General features: G+C 47.0%; 1 protein-coding gene across 1 annotated transcript in view; it reads left to right on the top strand.

The window, feature by feature from the left end:
* The window catches only part of LOC104270834 (sodium/potassium-transporting ATPase subunit alpha-1), an 18,771-nt gene extending 8,841 nt beyond the window's left edge, over positions 1 to 9,930 (top strand). The window contains exons 10-22 of the mRNA XM_009865307.1: positions 288 to 422; positions 948 to 1,140; positions 1,623 to 1,798; positions 2,322 to 2,458; positions 4,049 to 4,199; positions 4,749 to 4,917; positions 5,484 to 5,638; positions 6,003 to 6,126; positions 6,847 to 6,992; positions 7,108 to 7,238; positions 7,823 to 7,924; positions 9,047 to 9,138; positions 9,592 to 9,930. Coding sequence (XP_009863609.1) covers positions 288 to 422; positions 948 to 1,140; positions 1,623 to 1,798; positions 2,322 to 2,458; positions 4,049 to 4,199; positions 4,749 to 4,917; positions 5,484 to 5,638; positions 6,003 to 6,126; positions 6,847 to 6,992; positions 7,108 to 7,238; positions 7,823 to 7,924; positions 9,047 to 9,138; positions 9,592 to 9,620 — 1,740 coding nt within the window. The 3' untranslated portion in view covers positions 9,621 to 9,930. The remainder of the gene's footprint in view (positions 1 to 287; positions 423 to 947; positions 1,141 to 1,622; positions 1,799 to 2,321; positions 2,459 to 4,048; positions 4,200 to 4,748; positions 4,918 to 5,483; positions 5,639 to 6,002; positions 6,127 to 6,846; positions 6,993 to 7,107; positions 7,239 to 7,822; positions 7,925 to 9,046; positions 9,139 to 9,591) is intronic.
* Positions 9,931 to 23,343: the final 13,413 nt, after the last annotated feature.

The following is a 23,343-nucleotide window of genomic DNA, read 5'->3' as shown; positions in this document are numbered from 1 at the left end:
CTTTCCCTGGCTGCACCTGGTTCTCTGGCCTTTAAAAGGGCTTCTTGATTTTGGCACCAGAACTCTCTTGCTCTCTCAGACTGAGAGGCCTAGCATTCTGAAATGCAGTATTTATCAGTACTAGATAATTGAATTACATAACATCTGAGAACAAAGAATGAGTAAAAACTGAGACTGGACTGAGATGAATACGCTTTTCTTTTTTTTTTTTTTTTTTTTTTTAAATATCTGATCTTCTGTGGTGAGTCCACTGGGGTGTACACTTTAATGGTTGTCTCTTTCCTCAGAGAGCAGTGGCAGGAGACGCCTCCGAGTCTGCACTTCTGAAATGCATTGAATTGTGCTGTGGTTCTGTCAAAGAGATGAGAGAAAGATATCCCAAAGTGGTGGAAATACCATTTAACTCTACCAACAAGTACCAGGTAAGTGTTCAAAGCACACAGTCAATTTGCACACAGTGTGACTCAGAACTTGTTCTGACACTACAGTCTTGCCTAGCCATTACTTGATTGTAGAGTGCTCAAGACTATAAATTCAAATTAACAGACCATAATTAGTTACACTGTGTAACAGCTTCTGGCGGTGCCTTGAGCCTAAGGTGTCGTCTGCTGAGAAAACACTAAGCATGCTTCCCCCTATGCCGCAGTAGTGCATGGAAAATGGAAGAACTCAAATCTGGGAGTTGGTGTGAACTGCTGGGAAATTACATTAGCAGGTGGAACTTGGACAAAACAAAAGGCCGTTGCAACACCTGTAGTTCTGTGTTAATGTTAAAGAATACATAATAAATCCTTAGCTTGCATCCCTCTTTGAAGTGTAAGTAAATGAAAATTAGACCAGAATATCACAAACTGTCCTGACTTACTGTAGTCACAAAACAGAGTGATGGCAATTACTCATGACCTTCACAGTTTGTCTGTAAAATGATTTCATTTCTTCTACTCTAGCTGTCTATTCACAAAAATGCAAATCCATCAGAATCCCGTTACTTGCTGGTGATGAAGGGAGCTCCAGAGAGGATTTTGGATCGCTGCAGCACCATTCTTATTCATGGCAAAGAGCATCCACTGGATGAGGAAATGAAAGATGCTTTTCAGAATGCCTACCTTGAGTTGGGAGGCCTCGGGGAGAGAGTGTTAGGTAAGGAAAAGCAGCCATAAATAGAAAAAATTTGTCCCTTGTGCTCCTGTGCAGAGCCCCCACAGATTAAGTGGAGCGCTGTGCTCTGTTCCTGCAGTGTAACCATAGTATTGAGTCAAGGTCACTTCAGCAATTCATACAGGAACTTTAGCCTTTAATCTAAAAGGCAGCCTGTGGGGTCTTGTCTCACCCAGCAGCTGGGTCGCCTAGATCAAAATGAAGCGAAGCATTTGGGACCTTTAGTCTCCATGGGGCCACAGGGTATTAAATTTGCTCCACTGCGTGTGAACCAGGCTGTGTCTGGGCACATAGCAACAGTTATTAGTTATCAGAATACGAGTGTGACTCCTGCCTCAATAGCCCTGGCTAAACCTCTGACGCTGCCCTGTTATTCTTGCATAGCTGTTTGCAGAAGCAATAAGTGTTCGCTCTCTCTGCCTTTTGATATGTAGGAACAGGGTAAACATGGGTTTGTGTTACAGGATTCTGTCACTTGGCTCTGCCTGATGACCAGTTCCCTGAAGGCTTCCAGTTTGATACAGATGACTTGAACTTCCCTGTGGACAAACTCTGCTTCGTAGGACTGATGTCTATGATTGACCCTCCTCGTGCTGCTGTGCCAGATGCTGTTGGCAAATGCAGAAGTGCTGGTATCAAGGTATGTTATTCCTGGGTTGAAAATTTCCTTGTTCTGTACCTATAAAGGGCTTCCCTTACTCTCTGTGTTGCTGTAATGTGAGTGGTTGATCAGGACTTAGCTAGTACTACTTCAGGCTTCATTTCTGAGTTAAATATAAGAGATCATATGTTAAAGGACTGAAAAATGAGTTAGACTCCAAACTGCTAGGGCGCTGGCAGGTGCATGGCATCCTAAAGCCTATGGTTTTGCCTCGGGTATGTTCTGCATATCCTGCAGTACTGAGGTGAGAGAGCTAAGCACAGGCTGGAAACGGAACTGGATCTGTTTACTGAGGATTAACAATTTTCTTTGTCTTCCATCTACCCCAATCGCTTGCATGCTGGTAACGTGTTATTCCCTGTAACTCAGAGTTGCTCTGTGCCAGGGCTTGCTAGTTAAACAAAAGCCACGTGGCCCCTTCAGTCTCGAGGGACCCTGCCTTTTGGGCAGTGTTGTGCTGCAGTACAGGCAAGGCTTTCATGGCAGTCTGCTTGCATTTCAGGTTATCATGGTTACTGGAGACCATCCGATCACAGCCAAAGCCATTGCCAAGGGCGTCGGCATCATCTCTGAGGGCAATGAAACAGTAGAAGATATTGCTGCTCGACTCAACATTCCTGTCAGCCAGGTCAACCCTAGGTACTGACTGGAGGGGAAGGCTTGTTCAAAGAATTAAGTGTTTGCCCCTCTTGTTGCCTTGGATAAGCCCTCAGCATCTCTCCCTAGACATGAAAAGCTTGGTGTCTGCTTAGCTCAACGTGTATCATGAGTTATGTGAAGAATGCACAAGGCTGTCTTTTATGTGCATATCTCTTGTGCAGGGGAAGTAGTTAGGATTAAGCCCTATATGGAAAAACTCGGATAGTTTCTTCCATCCTTTCTTTGCCTTGTATGTAGTTACCTGTGGTCTGTCCCTGCCTGGGGGAAAAAAACAGATGATGGCTGAGGTCTTTTGGGGGGTGCTCATTTCTTCCCACCGAGCGGAGCATTTGCCCTGCCTGGTTCATGTCACAGCACAAGCATCATGTACTGGCCCAACACAGCAGGCAGGAAAAAGTATCTAAAATGATATGGGGTAGGGGAGTGGCTGTATGCCACCTATAAACTATCACTCAAAACCCAGTTCTGTCTCTCTTGCTCTCAGGCTCTCTTTTAGGTCTGATTGAAGGTAGGCAAAGGAAGCAGGACTTGGGCTGGGCAGAGGAGTTGATGCTATGCAGTAGCTACAAGCAGAGTAAATGGAATCCCTTCCTCTTAGGGGTTAATGTTTGATTCCTTCATCCTCTAGTGCAGAACTGAGGCATCCTCAGAAAATGTGCTTTGGCATAAGTGGGCTGTTTGCAGTGTGGCTGGCCTGTCTGCATTGCTTAGCTTGACCCAGCCTGTGTTTGGGCTGGAGGATAGCCATGTAGCTTATGAACTGTGAATAGAGACACCCTGTGGAATGAAGTTGCTTGGGGAAGACAAGTATTGTGACTGAACTCTTCTTCTCTTTTTTTTCGTTTATTTTTATTTTTTTGAGGGTAACTTCGCTACCTAGCAATGTGGGCTGGGGCTCACTGGGCTATGTGACTGAGCAGGTCAGCTGCTGGCTATAAGAGTTGGGAAGGAATTTGCCTCTCTTAAATTAAAGTGATGTCATGAGCTGCATGGATAGCCTCCTAGACCTATAAGGGATGGTATGCTGGGTTAGGTGGTATTTTGCTCTAGCGTGCAGGGTACCAAACCAGTCTAAATATAATCTTGCATGATTTTGTTGCTGAAGTGTGTAAAATAGTCTGAACTGGCATAGCATGAGCTTTCTCTGTGAAGAGCCGTGTGTAGATCACTAGTCTATTGCAGAAAGGATCACCTGCAGAAGACGACAGCTTCTCTTGTCATATTGGAAGCTAACTGCCTGAGTTAGGGGTTCCTTCTGTGCCAAGAGCTGTGGAAACAAGTTTTTGCCTTGATGCATTTTTAAAAGCCATAGAAAGAATTAGTCTGCTCATGAGGTTTTTTGTCTGTTGCTTGGCACTGTCTTGTCTTTTTCTTTGTGTTCCCCATCTGCTTTTTAAACTTGGAGCATCAAACTTCTGTGCAGAGGCTGCCTGCATTAGTATTTAGTCACAGCAGGAGTTGGTATTTCCCTAGAGCACTAAAGAGCTATAGTTTTATGGGGCAAGTAAACTAAGTTTCTCATTAATTGTAACTTGTGAAGTAAAACACTATATTGTCTCTTGATTGCAGGGATGCCAAAGCTTGTGTTATTCATGGCACAGATCTGAAGGACATGACTAGTGAGCAACTGGATGACATCCTGACTCATCATACAGAAATTGTCTTTGCCAGGACATCTCCTCAGCAGAAGCTTATAATCGTGGAAGGCTGTCAGCGACAGGTAAAGAGAGGGAGTCCAAAGATTTCATAACGGAGAAATCCTCAAGCATATATATGTATATAAGCTACCAACCAGTGTTGCTGTCTGAAGTGGCAGAGCTTAGCCTTCTCAGTGCCCTTGGGTAGAGGGCCAAACTACGTCTTGGTCTGTCAGCAGTCTTCAGCTGCTGATGTCAGGCCACTCTACAATGCATAAATATAAGGATCTTACAGGAAAACATCTTCAGTTTGTACTGAGGCTTTCTTCTGATCCTAGGATGTCTCTTAACACACTTAATTCTGAAATGCTTAGGAAGTACTTGCGAGAGGAGGATTGAATATGTTTATACATGTCTAAACATCTCCTTTGGGGAGAACAGTGTGGTTCTCCATTAAGCCTGATCATAACAGGGAAAGGGGTGAGGGGAGGACAAGGAGAAACTGAGGTCTTTTTACAGTGAAGTGAAATAGTTTTTTATGCTTCATCTCCTGAAAGATAGGAGACGGCTTTTCTGCCCAAAAACATCATCTGTGATGGTTTTGGTCTTTCTATCCCTTTCTTTGACTCTAGGGTGCCATTGTAGCAGTCACAGGCGATGGTGTGAATGATTCCCCAGCCCTGAAGAAGGCTGACATTGGTGTTGCCATGGGTATTGCTGGCTCGGATGTCTCCAAGCAGGCAGCTGACATGATTCTGCTGGATGACAACTTCGCCTCCATTGTCACTGGGGTTGAAGAAGGTGAGTTTAAAGTGGAATGCTTCAGTAATGCTACTTACTGATATCCTGTGAAGCAGAGGTGTTTGGAGGACACTCATTTATGTGAGCTTCTCTTCATGACAAGGAGGGCAGCACTTTTCTCCTCCCTTCAAAGTCTTTTCCCCTTGCATGGGACCAAGATGATGCTTTGGGATGGCTCATAGTAGGAGACAGCTGAGTAACAAAAGCTACTTTGTCCTTTTGCCTAACACTGACCCTACAGTCGTCTTTCCCAGCTGAGTCTGACATGTTTTCCTCCCTGATGGAGCAATAGTTCTCCAACAGGAGCAGAACAGAGAGTACTTCCAGGGGATCTTGATGATCTTCAGAAACCAGGTCTGCTTATCCTGCTGCTGTATGCAGTGAACTCTGATTGCTGTGACCAAGAATACTGCTCTGTATAGGTGACACTATACATGGAGCACACAGTCTCACTCTTACATGCAAGAGAACGGTTCAGTTGGCTGCACTAGCATTTTGCTTTTCAGTGTTACTGAAAAAGGCTGCCTTCTGCTGCTAAGTGAGTTATGTTCTCTTTCTTGCCCCAGGGCGTCTGATCTTTGATAACCTGAAGAAGTCTATTGCTTACACCTTGACCAGTAACATTCCTGAAATCACGCCGTTCCTGATCTTCATCATTGCGAACATACCCCTTCCACTGGGAACAGTCACCATCCTCTGCATTGACTTGGGCACTGACATGGTGAATGTCTTTTTTTTTTTTTTTTTTTTTTTTTTGGTCTTTAAAGAAATGTGGGCTTTCTGTCTATTCTTTAGGGTACTTAAGGTGGAATGAAAATGCTTAAATACAGTTTTCTCTAGTGTTCTGTTTTAAACCGAGAGACTATTTGGTACTCCTTTAGTATACACTCTCTGTCTTGTGTCTCTCTGAGTCGGAGGATCCTTCAGTTATGTGCAAGGACTGGGTGTGGTAAGGTCCTTCCTGAATGCTACAGGGCAGGGCTTTTGGGCAATGCTGTTTCGCACGACTGAAAACATGGGGCAGGGAGGACTACATACAGTGCAAATTTGAAACAGTTCTAATAGCAGTCCTACCACCTCCAAAGGTCCCTGCTATCTCCTTGGCATATGAGCAAGCAGAGAGTGACATCATGAAGAGGCAACCCAGAAATCCCAAAACAGACAAACTGGTGAATGAACGGCTGATCAGCATGGCCTATGGGCAGATTGGTAAGCTGGTCTGTTTTCTCTGGCACTAGTTTGAACTCGGTGGTAGCAGGGGTTATACACTGTCCCTAGTCAGTGACTGTTCAGCTGCTTTTGGTAGGGTTGAGGTTTGGGATGTGCAAGCCAGAACCTCAGGGTGTTCAGAACTTGCCACAATTCTGCCCCCATGGCACAAGCTTGTGCAGCTTGATCCATTGAATCGCTTTCTCAGTAATTTCGTTTAATTGCATGGCGCTGTAAAGGAACTGGCTGACAACCAGCTCTCCTCTGGTTCAGACTTGTTCAGCAAGAACATAGATCCCATTGTTAGTTTAATTAGAAGTAAAGGATTCTCTCCAGTGTATCCCTAAACACACAGTATTAGGAGCCTTGATTAAAGGCAGCTACAGAGATGTGCCCAGTTCACAGGATGGGAGCTCGTGCTTAATTGCAGCAGACCTTGGGAACCTTCTTGACTGTATTTTGCAAGGGTTGGGGGTGGGCAAAGCTTAATAAGAATACAAAGGGAGTTTTATCTTGTGTCCTTGAGTACCATGCCATCACAGCGCAGGGCAGAACAGAAGTAACTCTGTCCAAAACTGGAAGCAGAAGCTGCTCAGCAAAAGGGTTGCAGCTGAATTTGATGCTATTGTGAACTAGTTCTATAGCTGCTGCTTGGGAGACTGTTACAATTGCACTGCTCAGTAGTTTCATCAGTCTTGTCATCCTTTATTACCTGTTTAGGTATGATCCAGGCCCTTGGAGGTTTCTTCACCTATTTTGTCATCATGGCCGAGAATGGCTTCTGGCCGTCTGGCTTGCTAGGAATAAGACTTCAGTGGGATGACCGATGGGTTAACGATGTGGAAGACAGCTATGGGCAGCAATGGGTAAGTTTTGAGGCACAGCTTAGGCTGCCAGTCAGGATACTAATCCCTGGTGTGAACACCAGAGAGCAAAGGCAGCATGTCTCAATGAACGCTCTCTACTTTGTCTGCTTCCTAGACCTACGAACAGAGGAAAATAGTGGAATTCACCTGCCATACAGCCTTCTTTGTCAGTATTGTGGTTGTGCAGTGGGCAGACTTGATCATTTGTAAGACTCGAAGAAACTCTGTCTTCCAGCAAGGGATGAAGTAAGTCAGGCACTCCGTGGAGGATTTAGAATTGGACTCCTTGTATTCTCCAGTACACAGCATTTAAATTCTTTGTACCAGCAACGTCTGGGCATCTTGGAATAAATCTGAAACAGTTTGGTACCTTGGCAGTGGATAAAAGAGGGACTGGGTACTTGCTTTCTCATGGTACCTGCCATGGCCATCAGACTGAGCCAAATGAAACGCTGACTTCTGCTGGCATTGTCTGTGGGAGCTGGTCAGCCTCAAAGGACAGTGACGTGCTCCAGCACACAGCCTTGTGCGGCAGGGGAGCAGCTGATGTATCGAGATCTGGTGGCATGAACCCCAGTCTCCTGAATTTTAGATGAAAGTAGTTGCTGGTTGTCTTAGCTGTGTCTTGGAGTACTTCTGTCTAGAGACATAAAAGACCCTCGTGACAACTGTGTCATGAGCTTGGATGGCCTGATATTCCTTACCTGATGGATTTCTGGGCTAGACTAGAATGTCTGTTTCCATTCACTACCATGTGGCAACTGAGTGGTTTTTTAGGATGTCATATGTGAAAATGCTTTGTTCCCTGACTGCCTTCCTGTTTCTACTAGGAACAAGATCTTAATATTTGGTCTATTTGAGGAGACTGCTCTGGCTGCCTTTCTCTCCTACTGCCCTGGGATGGATGTTGCTCTAAGGATGTACCCCCTCAAGTAAGTTGCATCGTGTTTTTTGTGCAGCAGACTGTACCACAGAACAATAGCATTTGGGTGGGCAAATGGATGAAAGTAGTTGTGAGATTGTGGAGCATGGATCTTAAACCCAAAAAGCTCAGACTAGACGGTGTGAGCGATTCTTTGTTGTAGTGTGGCACACCAGGGGTTTGTTTTCCTTAACTGCTTATGGAATGTTTATAGGGAGCCTGCAGTTCAGTGCCCTGCTAAAGATGAACGACACAACTTCGGTTGTACTGGTGTGCTGTAGTGCACCTGCTCTTGTGTGCACTTGCATGGGGTGTTTTTATGCATAGGGGACTGCACCTCCAAAGAAGGCCAGTTGAATTGCTCTAAAGCATAGGCCAAGTGACTCTACTAAAGAACTGGTGGTTGCATCTTGTGCCTTTTTCCACCTTCCATAGAAATAGCACAAGTAGTAAAGTCTTTTGAAAGATGCTACATAGGTACAGATGACCAGTTGGTGCATATTAATTTTCCTAACAGTTGGGAAGGTGTCAATATCTTAAGCATTGCTCACCAGCATTGCGACATTTCATGGTCAGATCAAGTCTAAAGCTTTGATCAGTTCTCTGCCTAAAGTGCTGTGAAATTCTCATCACAAAAAAATCCTGGTACGTCTTGCATTCCATTCAGAAGCGTTGTCTGGAGTTTGGTGCTGAAGCGTGAGTGTTTCCTAGCAAGAAAGCTGGCGTCTGCCCAGCGCCTGTGGGAGCTGGGTGTTAGCACGTGTAAATCCTAAGGGAAACCAATGCAGTACAAGCGAGCAAGGCTCTGGGCACAAAGGTTATGTGTACTTAGAGGAAATATTCCTAGATTAATAGGTAGGGAGGTGCTGGTACAGGGATGAACAAAGGTGCTATGACGCACCTTGTGTTGGAATTAACATCCAAAAGTGGATTAAGCTATTGCAGCAGAAAACTTGGTGGTAACTTGTGGCTTGGAGGATTCTCGACTGAACCACAGCTTTGTGGGAACCGGTGCACTGGCAAGCTGGGACATGCCAGCCTTCCCGCACTCTTCTGTGCCATCAAGTCAGAGCTCTGCTAGGCAAAGAGCATCTCTGCTGCCTGTGTTCTCACTGTCTCCTTTCCCAAACAGGCCAACCTGGTGGTTCTGCGCTTTCCCATACTCCCTCCTCATATTTGTGTATGATGAAGTCAGAAAGCTCATTATCAGACGCAACCCTGGTGGTAAGAATAAGCTGCTAATCTGCGTGTTTCCTTCCCCACCTCCTCGTGCTGCTGAGCTCTGTAGAAGCTCTGAGAATGCTCGGGGGCCCCTCAGTGCTGAGCACTGTGCAGGGGTGTATTTTGCTATGTCTTCATTTCCTCAATGTTAATAGTGCAGGTAGTTCAAATTAAGGACTCTGTTCCTTTCCTTGCATTCTCCTGCAGCATATGAAAGTACTGGTGCACTGAAGTAGGTGGAAAACTCTAATTAATGCTTGGGTAGTTCTAGAAAGCTGGAACAGGGCCTGAAAGCTGCAGCATATCAACAGTTTGGCAAGGTTTTTCCCTTGTTGTGGGTCACTTACTAGCTCAGGTGCTACTGTGCAAGTTTTCAGAGCCTAAAAGGAGTGCTCATGAACCTAATACTTGGTCTGCTTTAAGACTGACTTTGCTTTCTCCCTCCTTTTCCTTTAGGTTGGGTGGAAAAAGAGACCTACTACTAAAAAGCGCCTGTAAAACATTCCACGCACAGCCCATGTCACCTCTGCCATCCCCTCTGTGTGTGTACTTCATCTTTGCAAGTGCAGAAACTGTGCCTGGGCAGGAGTGAGCTGAAACTAAAGGAAACATGAAGAAACATGGACTGGAAGAGATAGCAAGGGGAAGGTTGAGATGGGGGGAGTGTCCAACTGTTAGTCCATGGGAATGAGAGTTTGAGTAGTTTTATGTGCCTTTTTGTTTTTGTAAAAGGAAACAGAAGAATCTATATGTTGATTTTTACAAATAAAGATGGATTATAAGAGGATGCCCCCACATGGTCTTAGATGGATGTTTCTCTTGAGGCAAAAAACTGATTCAGGGCAGCCTCCACACCCAGCTCTGGGTGTGGTGGTGACAGCATGGGTTAGCCTCTGGCTTCTTCCCCTTTCTGTAGCAGGGAAGCAGAGCTGCTTGACCTGGAGACAACTCGTGCAGTTTTTTAAAAAACCCTGGTGCCTCTCAGCCTGTAGCTCAGTGCTTAACATGACAAACTGCTTGCAGGCACTTGCGTTTCAAAGCCTGAAGCTCAGGAAACTAACTGCATCTTGGCTACTCTCTGCAAATGTAACATTTTGTGGAGAGAAATGGTGGCTGGGTGTCTGCTCTGGCCTGTTTTAAGAGGCTGTGACTTGCTTGCTGGGTTCGGGCTAAGAACAGGCTTCCACTGAATGGCACTTGGATCCAAACGGCGTCCTGCTCGCTTTGCCAGGCAAGGGATAGTGTTTCCTATGCGTGCACACACTTGTTCCAGCACCACACTTGCCCCATCCCGATAGTGGCCTGTGACGGCAGTGGAGCGAGGGCAGGGGCTGATCGTGGTAACACGATCCTACACCCTGCACTTTTGAGGAAGGCACTGCTCTTGGGCTGGGTTCTGTGGGCTGAAGTGGGTCATGCTGCTTCCCTCGGAATGTCTAGCAGTTTTCTGTGTTCTGTTGAACGCTTGAGTGGTTCGGAAGGCACTGCTCTTGGGCTGGGTTCTGTGGACTGAAGTGGGTCATGCTGCTTCCCTCAGAATGTCTAGCAGTTTTCTGTATGTTCTGATTTACTGTTGAACACTTGAGTGGTTGACTTCTGAGAACTCAGTGGGAGAGCTGGCCTTTTGTGTGTGGACAGCTACCATGAAGTCCTAACTTCATGCTCCTAGTGCTGCTGTGCTTAAAGCTGGTGTGCTTAAAGTCCTACTCCTGAGCTGCTGGTATGGGCCCCTTTTTGATATGTGTGTCTGCCTCTGCAAAGGATCACTTTAAGCCACACAACTGAAAGTTCCTGCAGTTAAAACTTTATGTTGTCGTGTTTCCTTCCTCATTATTTAGGTTTGGGGGGGGGGTTTTAAGGTGTTGTTTTAAAGCAAGGTCACTTCTCTGATGTACTTTTAATTTGTTTTGGACACTAATGTGCATTAACCACGTTAACTCAATTTTTTTAAAAAAAAGTCTTCAGTTTGCTGGGAGTCTGCCTATGCTAACATCTGAATTAATGCAACTGAACTTGAAGTGGTCCGAGCTGGGAAGGGAAGATGAGGAGTTTCACTAAGTGAGGAAGGAAGGAAGTGGGATGAATTTTATGGGATCTGATGATGATGGAGCACTGATGTGCAGAATGACAGTTTTTCCACCCAGGCATGACACTTGCTTGAACTGTTTCATTAGTGCCCAAGATTTCCTCAGAGTCCCACTGCAATGAAGTTGCAAAATCAGTGCTGCTTTTCTGATGCTGGCAAAGAAAAAGAAAAAAAGGAACCTCTTATTTCCACTGGCATTTCAGCTTTTCAGCCTTAGTGATTGGCCTCTTGCTAGAGTAGATAGTGCAGGTGAGGAGGGACCAGTGAAGGTCCAGCTACCTGCTCAATGTGCAGCAACTTTCAAAGTGTGGCTGGGTTGCTGATGACCTTGTTGAGCTGAGATCTGAATGTTGGCAGGGAGGATGGGGATTCCCTACCTCTGGGTACCTGTGCTAGATCTGACACAATTCCTCTCTGGCCTGTCCTTGTGCTGAAGTGTAGTTGAGGCTCCATTGCAGCCAAGTCCAAGCCATGTCTTGCAGGACTGCTTCTTGGCTACACTTGCTACTCAGGAGTAACACCCCACCTAGGCATCTCACACCAGCCCAGGAGCATCTCTTGAACTTTGTCGTGTTGCTTGCCAGCCTTGTTGCAATGTCCTGAAAGCAAACTACTCTGAGGCCAAGCCTGAAGTAAGCACTGGCTAGTGTTAAAGGAAAATGTCACTCTGCTGCCACTTCTTTAACACCTGTGTATGGATACGGGACTGGGGGAGCTGTGACTGGGGCAAATGTGTCTCTGATGCTTGGGAAAGGGACCAGGTAACCAGGGCTAGGGGGGTGGTGGAAGGCTATGCAAGATGTTTTATATTGCCCCTAGGTGTTTGTCAATATTCACAAGCTAAGCAGTAAATAGAGACAGCATTTCCAGCAGCTTCCCCTTAGAGCAATGGGCTCTTTCCACGCATCTGAGCTCATCATCCTGAATTTTTCCATCCTCAGAGGACAGGACGTGCTGCTCCTGCCAACAGTGTCTTCTTTAACCTAAAGCCACAAGGAAGACTTTACATGAGATGCCTGTGACTCATCACCTCCCCACCAGCAAAGGGACCTGAAATAGCAACAGTCCCTGAGCAGATGGGCACAGAAGGGCTCCTAGAAGACAGAGTTCACAGAGGACAGAAGTACAGCAGAAGTGTGTGCCTGACCCATGTATCTCCTTTGCTCGAAGTTGGGACCCTGCAGCAGAAGGGTGAGGGCAGGGAATGGGGCCACCCATGGATGGTGCCCACTGGGATTTGGGAGCGTCAGTAGGCCCCTACAGAGCAATTACTTGCTTAGCGCCATGATCTCCCTAAGATGGGATTTTTACCCACCCTAATTCTTTACCTTCACGAGACTTGCCAGTTAGTAAGAAGAAAGGCACTAATCCCTCCCAGTGACATGCTCCCCAGCACCATTCCTCAAGGAATAAAGCACTGTTCTGCCAGACCTGACAGCAGGCAGCTCTGCTTCTCCGCAGCAGTTGCTCTCTCCGGACTCCATGGCCTGAAAACAGGAGGAGGACAAAACACCTGGCGCCAACCTATTACACCTCTGAAGCAACCAATTAGCCAAAGCACAAAGCAGATTAACCCCAATTAGGTGGAAATGTATAAACAAACATATTCAGTAAAGCCTTTTGGATAGGCTCACCAGGAGCCTGGCTTTGAACACAGCTCCCAGGGCTCTCCTGTAGCTCCTACTGCCAGCTTCATATTCCACTAGCTCCCAAACAGTACTGATGATCAGGGCCCCTTCTCTGCTCTCCCATAGCTTGCTCAGACCCTCCCTGTACTTGCTTCAGATGTTGCTGTATTTCTCCTCTCCCTCTCCTCCAGCCTCCACTGCCCTCCTCCTTCTCTTCCCCCCTTATTCCACGTGCCACCCCAAGAGACTCTGGACCACTGGGCTTTGGTGATGGAGTATGGCAGAGGATCTGTATCTGTGGAAAATTTTACTTCTTCTGGGCAGGGATAGAAATCCCTCTCTTCACACTTGTCTTTCTTCCCGTGAGACTTATCTGTCTCCCTGGTCCCTGCATCTGCCTTCCCAAACACAGAAACATCTTCACTTGCGTGAACTTTTGAGTTCTCTGACTCTTCAGAAGGCTGGAAAGCAAATAACGGCCACTTTGCCCAGCTCTGGTAACAGCAGCAATGGGATCTTGCATTTCTGTGCTTTCTTTCACTTTAAAGGGCCCCAAATTTCCTTCGTGGTGCACAAAGAAATTCCCTCTGCTTCCAGGAGCCTTGTGCTGCTGTCAGGCAAACAGCCAGTTCAAACAGCTCAGAGGAGAGACCTGATCTGGAGATACCAAAAAACATCTCCAGTGAAATGCCACCAGAACTTTCCTACTATAGCTGGAAAACGCTGTGCTTCCTAAGGAGCACAGGATTCTGGTCCCTGTGCCATGGAAAGTTGGTGACAGGATCCCCAGAGGCTTGCCCAGCTGGCACCTTCACGTTCACCATGCTTGCCAAACTGGATGCCTGATGCACTGAAACAAGTCAGAAAGTGTTAGGCATGGTTTGAAAACCATCAACCGTGAGGAATAGAAAACTTCTCCACAGGCAGAGCAGCTCCTCCCCATACTGCTGCAGAGAGGAGGTCAAATGGTCACCAGAAAAAAAAATCACAGTAGTTTTTTAAATGTTAAAGGGGAAAAAAAAAAAAAGGATTCTTGATAGCATGTCACGTGCATGGACCGGAACCCACAGCTGACTGGAATCAGGACTAAAAATAGACATCAGCGCTAATGGGCTCAGAGCAGCTTTTGGCGAATGAATCCCAAGGTGAATTATGAAATCCAAGATGCGTTGTTTCCTTAACAAGTGTGGTTTCTATTGAGAGTTATTTACCTTGGTCTTCATACCTGCCAGACATAAGACACTACTCTCAGATTTCACAACTAAGCACGTCTGGGCCAAGAAGTTGACAGAAGCACCATTATGGAGGATGCAGCTCCACACAACTTCTCAGCAACAGCACTGGCCAAAGGAGCTTCTGGTTGTGGACCTTTGCACAGAAGAACAGACCCAGCTAAGTTGTGATGCCACTGGGTCAAGCTGTCTTTCAAATAACCTCCTGAAGCCTTTCATTTGTACAATGCCCACTTGTCTGTCCATGTATATATTTGGTGATATGAATCATAGAAGGCATTGGGCTCAAAGGAACCTTTAAAGGTCATCTGGTTCTGACCCCACTGCAGTGAGTGGGGACATCTTTAGCTAGATCAGGTTGCTCAGAGTCCCATCAAGCGTGACCTTGAATGTCTCCATGGATGGAGCCTCCAACACCTCCATGGGCAACCTGTTCCAGTGTTTTACCACCCTCATAGTAAAGAGCTTCTTCCATTAGGTAGTGAGGATCTGATTGTTTATATCCAGCCAATGCCCACTTATATTTCCTATCCCTATAATTCTGGCCTGCCTGAGGCATGGTAACAGGGCTGTGTTTCTGTCCAATGAGCCAGAGCATCTCCTGGAACTTAGGATGGCTTCGTCCCATGCTGCAGGAGGATGGGCAGAACCTGGTCCAGAGAAAAAAACAAACCACAAAACAACAAAGCAGCACAGTCATAAAGTGTGGCTGTGCAGGAATTATTGTCTCAAAAATTCGTGAGAGATTTTGAACCAATGAGTTTATACTCATCTGCCCCGTGTATGGCATGACTGAGGTGTGTTTGATCTGATGTCAGGAGCCCTACAGTCTGCGTTACCACACTGCCAAGTTACAACCTGAAACAGCTGGGAAGAGTCTTCCCACAGCTAAGTGCTGCCCCAGTGCCCTAAGCTGGGCCCAGGGGCAGAGGAGAGGGGGGGAGACACTTAATGGGTGATTGGATCTAATTTTCCCCAGTTAGGCAATTTTTCCACTGTTTTTTTCAGTTGTGACTACAGCTAATCACCCAGGCACATTTTTCCTGTTCCCTTTTTTCTTTCTTTTTTGCCAGTCTGAAACATGGTTGTCCCCAGCCACCTTTTTCTCACATGTGCTTACCAACGCTCTCTTACTTCTCTGCTTTCCCATTTATTCTAGGAGAGATTGCAGATCTTGGAGAGATTAAAATAGAAATTAAGAGAGTTTTCCCTTGGAGAGAAGTCTATTTCTGAGTGACCTTCTTCCTCCTCCTCAGTGAAAAATGACCATCCTGGATTAATTGCTCCCAAAGCAACAGATACTACTTGCAGGCTTTGAGCAAAATCTTCTCATTACTTTAGACCAAGGGTCAGGAACGGCTTGGCTGCATTGCTGGCATCCAGCACAAGCTGATGGAAACAGCATGATCACCTGGAAACGTGATGGTATGATAGGAAAGAAAACTTAATACTGGGATAAGCACCGTCAAGATCTGCTGAACATCTATTTTGGTCACAGACAGAGCAGTCAAGGCAGGATCTTCACTATCTCCTCTGGAAGCAGTCAAACAGCTAGTTTTTCTGGGCCTTCCTCTTTTTCATTCTGGATTTCAGTGTGGTTTTGTAATCAGCTGTCTGAACTCATCATCTTTAATCCCTCGTGGGTCATTACTGGAACAGAGGAACTTGCATTGGTGTCAGAAGGGTCCCTTTTTATGCCCTCATGATGTAGGTGGTTTCATTTTGTCAATGAGATTGTGTGAAATGCCCAGATTACTACCAAATTTGGGAGAAGCACTGAGCATCTCTTCCTCCTCTCTGTGCCTCATCCTCATATTAGCCCCTTGCATGAAGCTCTCCACCTACACATAGTTGCTGGATCCTCAGCCAACACACATAAACCCACCTCCCCAAAATACACATATGTGGTATGGTAATAACCATGCTATAAGAGGATTTTTCTGTTCATGTTGTTATTAAGGATTGCCCTGTCTTCACTCACATCAGGGAAAGATTAACACCTGAACACTCAGGCAAGATCTAGTCGTTTAAATGCACAATCACAGATGTCTTAAAGCTACAGCTGTATAAATACAGCTACACACACACTCTTTTGCCTGACCATCTTTCAGGCTTGAATAAGCTTGTCCTGCTCTCTAGGGAGAGCACAGCAACGCCATTGCTCCCAAGGTGTCAGTGGGGTTTGGCCTCCAGCAGCTCAGCATCCCAGCCGTGCCCTAAGGGAGAGCAGATAGCTGGCTCTGGACACCCTCCAGCAGCAGCCTGGGAAAGGTGCAGCACCTCTCCCAGGGCTTGCACCCTCTGTTCAAAAGCACAGGGAGAGGCAGGTATTTTGCTCAAGGCTTCATGGAAATTAACTGAATAGCCAGCAGCCCTAGGGAGCAGCTTAGGATGTGCCTTATGAGGCTGTAAAAATGTGATGATGGCTCACAAAGGGATGGGGGGGAAGCAAAGCCTCCCAAGCCAGGTTTGAGAAAGGGACCCTGCTAGAGTCAAATTTGAGGCAGGAAGGAGTACAGAAAAGCCTTTTCTTCCACAGTTTCAGTCACATCAAGCCTTGAGCAGGACAAAGGGGGTCAGTCCCTCTCTGAATTTCAGGCTGACATCCGTGATCCAACCCCAACAATGCCTTTCCCACTTTGCTGAGGGACAGAAGTGTCCTTCAGATGCCATGTGCTCTGTGACTATTAGACAAACAGCTCTTCCCACATCCATGGGATGAGTTTCTGCGCTCATCAAGTATGGCAGGGGCACTCCAGTCCTGCAGAGGTGAGGCAGCACCATCAGAGGTGTAGGTTTGATGGAAAAGGATGTGGCATGGGCAGGAGAAGAAAAGCCCTTGAGCCCAGCAGCAGCTGCGTGAGGGAGTGCATGGTGTGTCCCACCTCAGCTCACTGGTTCCCCTTGAAGCTGTTCCTCTTCCTGTGCCCATCCCTGACAGCCAGTACTACAGTGCACTCCCGATAGTTGCGATGTAGGCTGAGACTGTTCAGCACCCCACAGCTTGTATCCCTTTTCTTGCCAAAAAAAAGTGAGAAAGGGGATATTTGCTTTCCTTCCTTGTAAAGCACTTGGGAGCAGACAGATTTTGCTATAAATGGCAACCTTTTGCTGCACCATGGGGAAAACTATGTCACCCTTGGCCTAGGAGTGTTGAGCTAGCGAAATTATTCTTCTGTACTCACATCATTCCCAGCCCCCTAATCTTCCCGTCACCAGCCAAGGCTATACGTTAGGGAACACAGGACAGGGGGTGAGAGAAAGGAGAAGAAGGGGTTCTTAGGAGAAGATCAAATCTCAAAACATCATGTTTGCACTCATTAGGAGGCAGTAAAGAAGCTAGGCAGGCAGGACAATTAGAGATAAGGGCAAGCAACACACTGTTCTCAGCCCAATGTCCTGCCTGCTGGTAAAAGTGGGGGGTGCAGCCAGATGCATTCTTGACATTTTGTTCTCCCAACTGATGCCAGCTCAGTTCTTATCAGATATCTCCACGGCCAATGATTTTTCACAGTGGATAACACCATTGAACTGCATAGGAAAAAAATCATAAACCTCTGTCCTAGGCAGCTAAGCAGAATGTCGCCTTCCTGGCCTTCATAGGGGCAGCATTTGTGGCTTTACCTTTTCCATCCTTCTTCACTTAACCTCTCTCTCGTCCTGCACATTTATGACTTTGACCCACCTCAAGTTGTGCAAAAGTGAGAAACCTCAGACCAGATCCTTCCTTCACTCTCCTGGTCCAGTCTGACCCTCTCTTCCACAAACAACCCAGACTCAATTCCTGTTTCTGTTAAGATTGAACACACTCTTTGATCATTCCCTTCTGGTCAAGTCAACCTTAAATTGCAGGGCCAGCATGGCCATCATGCATGCTCACAGCTGGGGCAGGAGGGCACAGCCAAAACAGGGCTGCCATCAGGGACCAGCAGGGAGAGGCTGTGCCTCATTCTAGACCCACGTGACTGTCAACATCAGCAGAATGCCCCTATCCACCCTTCCCACACTCGAGGATGCTCCCAGCTTTATAATTTCCATGAGGACACTGTGTCCGTGGTCTTGGCAGTGCTGGATGAGGTGGAGGTGCTCCAGGTGCCCACCACCATTTCAGGCTTAGCGTCGGGTTTGCCTTGCAGCCAACAGGGCTGTCAGGGAGCTGACCTTGCGCACGCTGGCCTGGCCTCCCAGCTGAAGTGACACCTGAAGCTCCCTCCTCAGTGGATTTTGGCCAAAGCTCAAGGATGCTTTTGGTCCTGTTCTTCCTTCATGCTGAACTATGTGAAACTGGGCTTGGTGTTCTCGCACCAAGTGAGAGAGACACCCTCTTTGTTCTGCTCTGTGTCTGACTCTCTGCTAAAGCAATATTTGGGGAGATCAATTATGTGTGCTGGGGATGCAATCCAACTGCTTCCCTTTAGATTCTGTGCTCCAGGATAAGAAAACTTTCCGGTAAGCAATCACACCCCGGTGGTAACAGTGACAAAAGCACACCCTTGCCTAGGGTAACACGTGATGGTACTGTTGATGCAAGCCAGGTGCTGCCCTGCCCTCCACCCGTGGGTACGACAGCTTGAGGCTTTTTCAGAACTCCCTGGGATGGGTTCTCACATGTTAGGCAGCAAGGAGCATGTTAATTTTGGCCAGGCAGCACTGACTTCAACCTTCCCTGAGCTGCTCTTCCCTCAGCTACTCATCCCAGGGACTCTTCTATCACAGTGCCCTCACCACAGGACACTGAGCGTGTCCTTCTGGAGCTATTGGTTATTCTGGGGCTGCTCAGGACCTCAGGCTCTTTGCAAGAGATCTGCCTTTTTCTCTGCAGCCCAACTCACTCACGCTGTAGCTTGCCTGAATGACCACAGCTCTATCTGGCAGGTACCACACCCAGTCCCACATCTTCTTTTTCAGATCAAAATGGGAGAACAAGGGCAGAATTCCTTAGTGTGGGGCCTCACTATAAACAGCCAGAACAACCCGCTTGTCTGAGCCGTGCCTGAGAGCTGCTGCAGCACCCATTGCCATTGTTCAGGCTTGCAGGGTGCCTCCAGGACATTAGCAATTGCCACCAGGAGCAGATGTTTTCCTTGGCTGGGTGTTTCGTAGCCCACAGGGCTCAGGAATTGTTCTGCTGTGGCATTTTTCTGCTCCCTAACTTCAGATCCTGGGGTATTTTGTTGTTGTTTCATCTTCCTTGTATCTTGGTAGTGCTGCAAATCTCCCATGTCTCTGGCAGCAGGGTCTTCTCTACAGGTGATGTCAGCAGGCAGAAATTTCTTCCAGTTCTTCATTAAGTGTTCTATTGTAACATATATATTCTAACATATATAATATGTACACTGTATGTACATTGCCTGTGTGTGTATATATATATGTACACACACATGTATACACAGACACACATATATCTCTAATCTGTGTCTATATTTGAACATGTGACACTATACTCGGCACATTCCTAGTTACTCTGCAGCGCTTTGCCATGGAAGTGTTCCTGAAACTGTGATATCAGGGTATCCACGAGATGAGCGCTGTGGCAAGTTTCTGAGCCCGTTTAGGCCCTTCTTTGTGTCTTTTTCAAAATAAGCAGGATTATTTTCCATTTTCTCTATTCCTCCATTTTATTGCTAATGATAGGCATCAGCAGCCACCAGTCTGACTCTCTTGCATGCAGGCTACTCTACCACAGACGCAGTTAACTGTAACGAGTCTCACACGTTATCGTATTACAGCATCAGATATCAGCCATATCCAGCCGTTTTCATGGCTTGCCTAGGGCCCGCAGGTCTGTGTGCAGTCATCCTTGTCCAATATACTTTCTTCTGCAGCTCTAATTCCCTTTCTTGCAGTGCTGTGAACTCCTAGCTCCACAAAACAGTTTCAGACCCTATTCACATGGCTGTAGTCATGCTTTTGGAAGGAGGATGAGCTGTGTTGTTTGGCATAGCTGGGGTTGGTTCTGGCTCTCCAAGAGTCCTCCTTGTTTTTGGTTCCAGCCATGGGCTGGTCTCCTCTAAGAGAGTTGGCTATGATCCTCTTTTCTCCTCCCCTAAAACTGCAAAACATATCAAGGACATCAGAGCCAGCCAGTGTAAAAACTAGGACTATTTCTCAAGGCCTTTTTACTTCCTCACACCTTGTGCAGGCACAGAGTGAAACAGTCTTTGACCTTCCTCTGCTGCTCCTCATGGCCCCAGATTTCCAGTGGAGCCTTAAGTGCTTCATCCTTTTGCTCTGTGTTCTCTGTATGGCACTCTATGATCATCAGAGATTACTCTACAATTCAGGTATTAATTTGCAGGACAGCAGTCTGCCTGTGATCAGTAAGGAGATGCCTTTCTGTTTATTACATGCAAGCTCTACCCCTTCTCTGTCACAAGAAATGCTTCCCAGCATCCATAACTGATGGAAGCCCTTCAATACAAAAGCTTAGAAACCACAGAACTGTCAATTCCCAGTTCTTCGTGACAGCAGGACTAGATCAGCTAGGTGAAATCCCAGGGGAGAAAGTCATATCCCCACAATTCTTCCCTGCCTGACCAGAACAAAGATTTTTTCCCAGCCACTGGTTTGCCCTTGAATACATGGACAAGATGCATCAGGAAGATCCTTGAGACATTTCTCAGCTCAACCTGAACACATACCGGTTAGTCTTGCTATCTGTGGCCAATCTCTAGTGCTTCAGATAGTCAGCCAGAATGGTCCTGATTTTATAGGAATATGTAGCAATGGAGAGCAGGTAAGCAAATGGCTTGCAGAGAGAGACAAAATCTAGCCAGACTGCATGCCTTCCTCCTGACCATGAAGATCTGTGATGGAGAACGAACCTTTAGAAACTACTCTTTTCACCTGGATCACAGCTCAAGAGAAAAGGGAAGCTGTAGCTCAGCTGCCTCTGGGCACCAGGCGTACACTGCTACAGGTGCCACGAGGTGTCAGGACACTGGCAATCCTAGGTAACCTCTCCGCTGTCTCCCTCACTCCACTGCCACGGAGCCCTACGAATGCCTGTTGGGAGTTACCCGGGCAGAACTGTCATTTTCAGCAGGTGGAGGAAGGATGGAAGCAAAAGGACCATCCTTTTGCTGAGGGTTGATGGGTGGCAAGGACAGTGACAGTTCACCCCAGCTAGCTGTTGCACTCGGAACTCCTGACTGGCTCTTGTTCCAGGGGTTATCTTATGACAACACAAGGTCATCAAGCCAAGCTACGCCACTTGAGACCCATTTGATGCCCCTATGTACAGCATCCAACGTCACAGCCTTGCTTCCTTGCCTGTGTTCCCTGCCCAGAGACCAGTCCCGGCAGGGACCAACTGTCTGTGGCCTCTCTCTCAGCCCCAGGGGAAACTTACTGTAAAATCCTGATCCAGCGTCTAACCAAGACCCCGGCAAAGGCAGTCTGGAAGAGCAAGGTGCCCCACCACGCCTGTTTGGGGGATCACGAGGCGGTCGGTGCACACCGATGCTGATTTCAGTGGTTAAAACATTGTTTGCTTCTCTGAGGGCCGTGTTGGCAAAAACATTTGATCTCCCTAGTGATATAAATACACAGCTGCTTCCTCCAAAATAGGAGGTAAATGGAAGCGAGGGGAGTGAAAGTGTGTGCCCGTTTGTGGTGCCTCTGTTGTGGAGAACGAGAGAGGAAATGAGTCTCAGCGCAAAAGAGAGGAAGTGGGAGAAAAACAACACAAAGCAAACGCTGCATCCATTGAACGGGCCTTGAATTGGTATCTTGGCTGCTGTTTGACTAACTTATGGTATCACTAAATCCCATTCTCCTCGCAGGGAAAGAAACCCTGCAACTGTGCATTGTCAGCGTGACGGAAGAAACAACGGCAGCTGATGCTGGTTGGGTCAGTATTACTCTCGGTCTCACAGACTCGCCTTTGTTCTCGGAATGGTGACAAAGGGCTCCCTTCTTTCCTTCACCTCCCTTGAGTTGTCCATAGGAGTGTTGGAACGGCACGTGTTTTAAGACCTTGGCCAGATCCCATGAGGACCTCCATCACTCCTGCCCCTTGGGAGTGCTCGTATCGTTCACCGGTGTCCCCCATGGAGAGCACAGGCAAAGGATCATCCCCTTACCGCTCGGTGGAGCTGCATGTTCCTGGGAACTCCTTGGTACTAAGAACAACCACAGGCAAAACACAAGCCCTAAGCTGACTGGTCTGCAGGACACGAGGAGCATACACGGTGCTCCTCTTGCTTTCTGGTTTGACTATCTGGTTACCCTCAGCACCTCCTAAACTTGTCACTTGGGCACTCTGCTCTTCCACCTCTCTTGGTAGATGAGTGCAGGGCAAAGGGATGTGGTGTTGGTTGGCATTCGTCAGGGTGACCTCTTTCTCTCCTACTGCATGGAAGAAAGCATTTCAGAAGCTTTTACCAGCACCTGAGAAGGGGCAAATTACCACTGTGGGTGTAATCCCAGCATCTGTGGTGCATGTTTTTCCAAGAAGAGGTAGCCTCTCAGATGGTGATCTTTGACAGAGAGCTGTGCCCAGCATCTTGTAGAGGGAGAGAGTCTGCAAGATTTTTGTGGTGGGTGGCAGAGCTCTTTCAGACATGGGATTCGGCTGAAAGAAGTATTTCCCGCATCCTCCAACTGGTAGCCCTTCTGCCACCCCACTGCCAGGCAGTGAGGGTCTCCCTTCCCAGCATCTGCATGTTGTAAATGGAAAGCACGCACAGTGGGGCAATACCCAAAGGCCTGAGAGCGCACCTGCAAGGCCATTTGATGTGATCCCAGTAATTCCAGTCTGTGTACTCTGCACAGCTCTAATGTGAGCTACCATTTTTTTCCCAGCCATATTTCCAGATTTCTTTATCTTAGCCTTCATTAATTTCTCATGTTCTCAGTACAGAGGGATGAACCTGCACAGAGACATATGGAGACACAAAATAAGGCCCATGGCCTGATGCTCACAGGTCCTAACATAGAAAAGACACATTTGGAGTCATATACACAGAGATCCACCTGCAAAATAAGGCTCTTGCATAGACAAGCAGAACAGGACATGGGGATAATGACAGACACAGGTATCTCCTAGTGCTCTAAAAGAAATCCCAAGTGTCGTTCTCCCTCAGGGAAACCTGACAAAAGCAGCATAGTGCATTAGATTTGAAGATGATGTTTCCATGTCTCCTTTGCAGAAAACAGTGAAATATTTGTTTAAACCCTGGGAGCAGCAAACAGCAGTGGTTGCAGCAGCCAACATAGGTGCTGCAGCCTTTGCTATAGTTTGGAAGCATGAAAAGATCTC

The sequence above is a fragment of the Apaloderma vittatum genome, unplaced genomic scaffold (assembly GCF_000703405.1).
Source record: "Apaloderma vittatum isolate BGI_N311 unplaced genomic scaffold, ASM70340v1 scaffold7662, whole genome shotgun sequence".
Taxonomy (NCBI): domain Eukaryota; kingdom Metazoa; phylum Chordata; class Aves; order Trogoniformes; family Trogonidae; genus Apaloderma; species Apaloderma vittatum.
The sequence above is the reverse complement of the archived record's forward strand: the minus strand, read 5'-3'. Positions and strand labels throughout refer to the sequence as shown.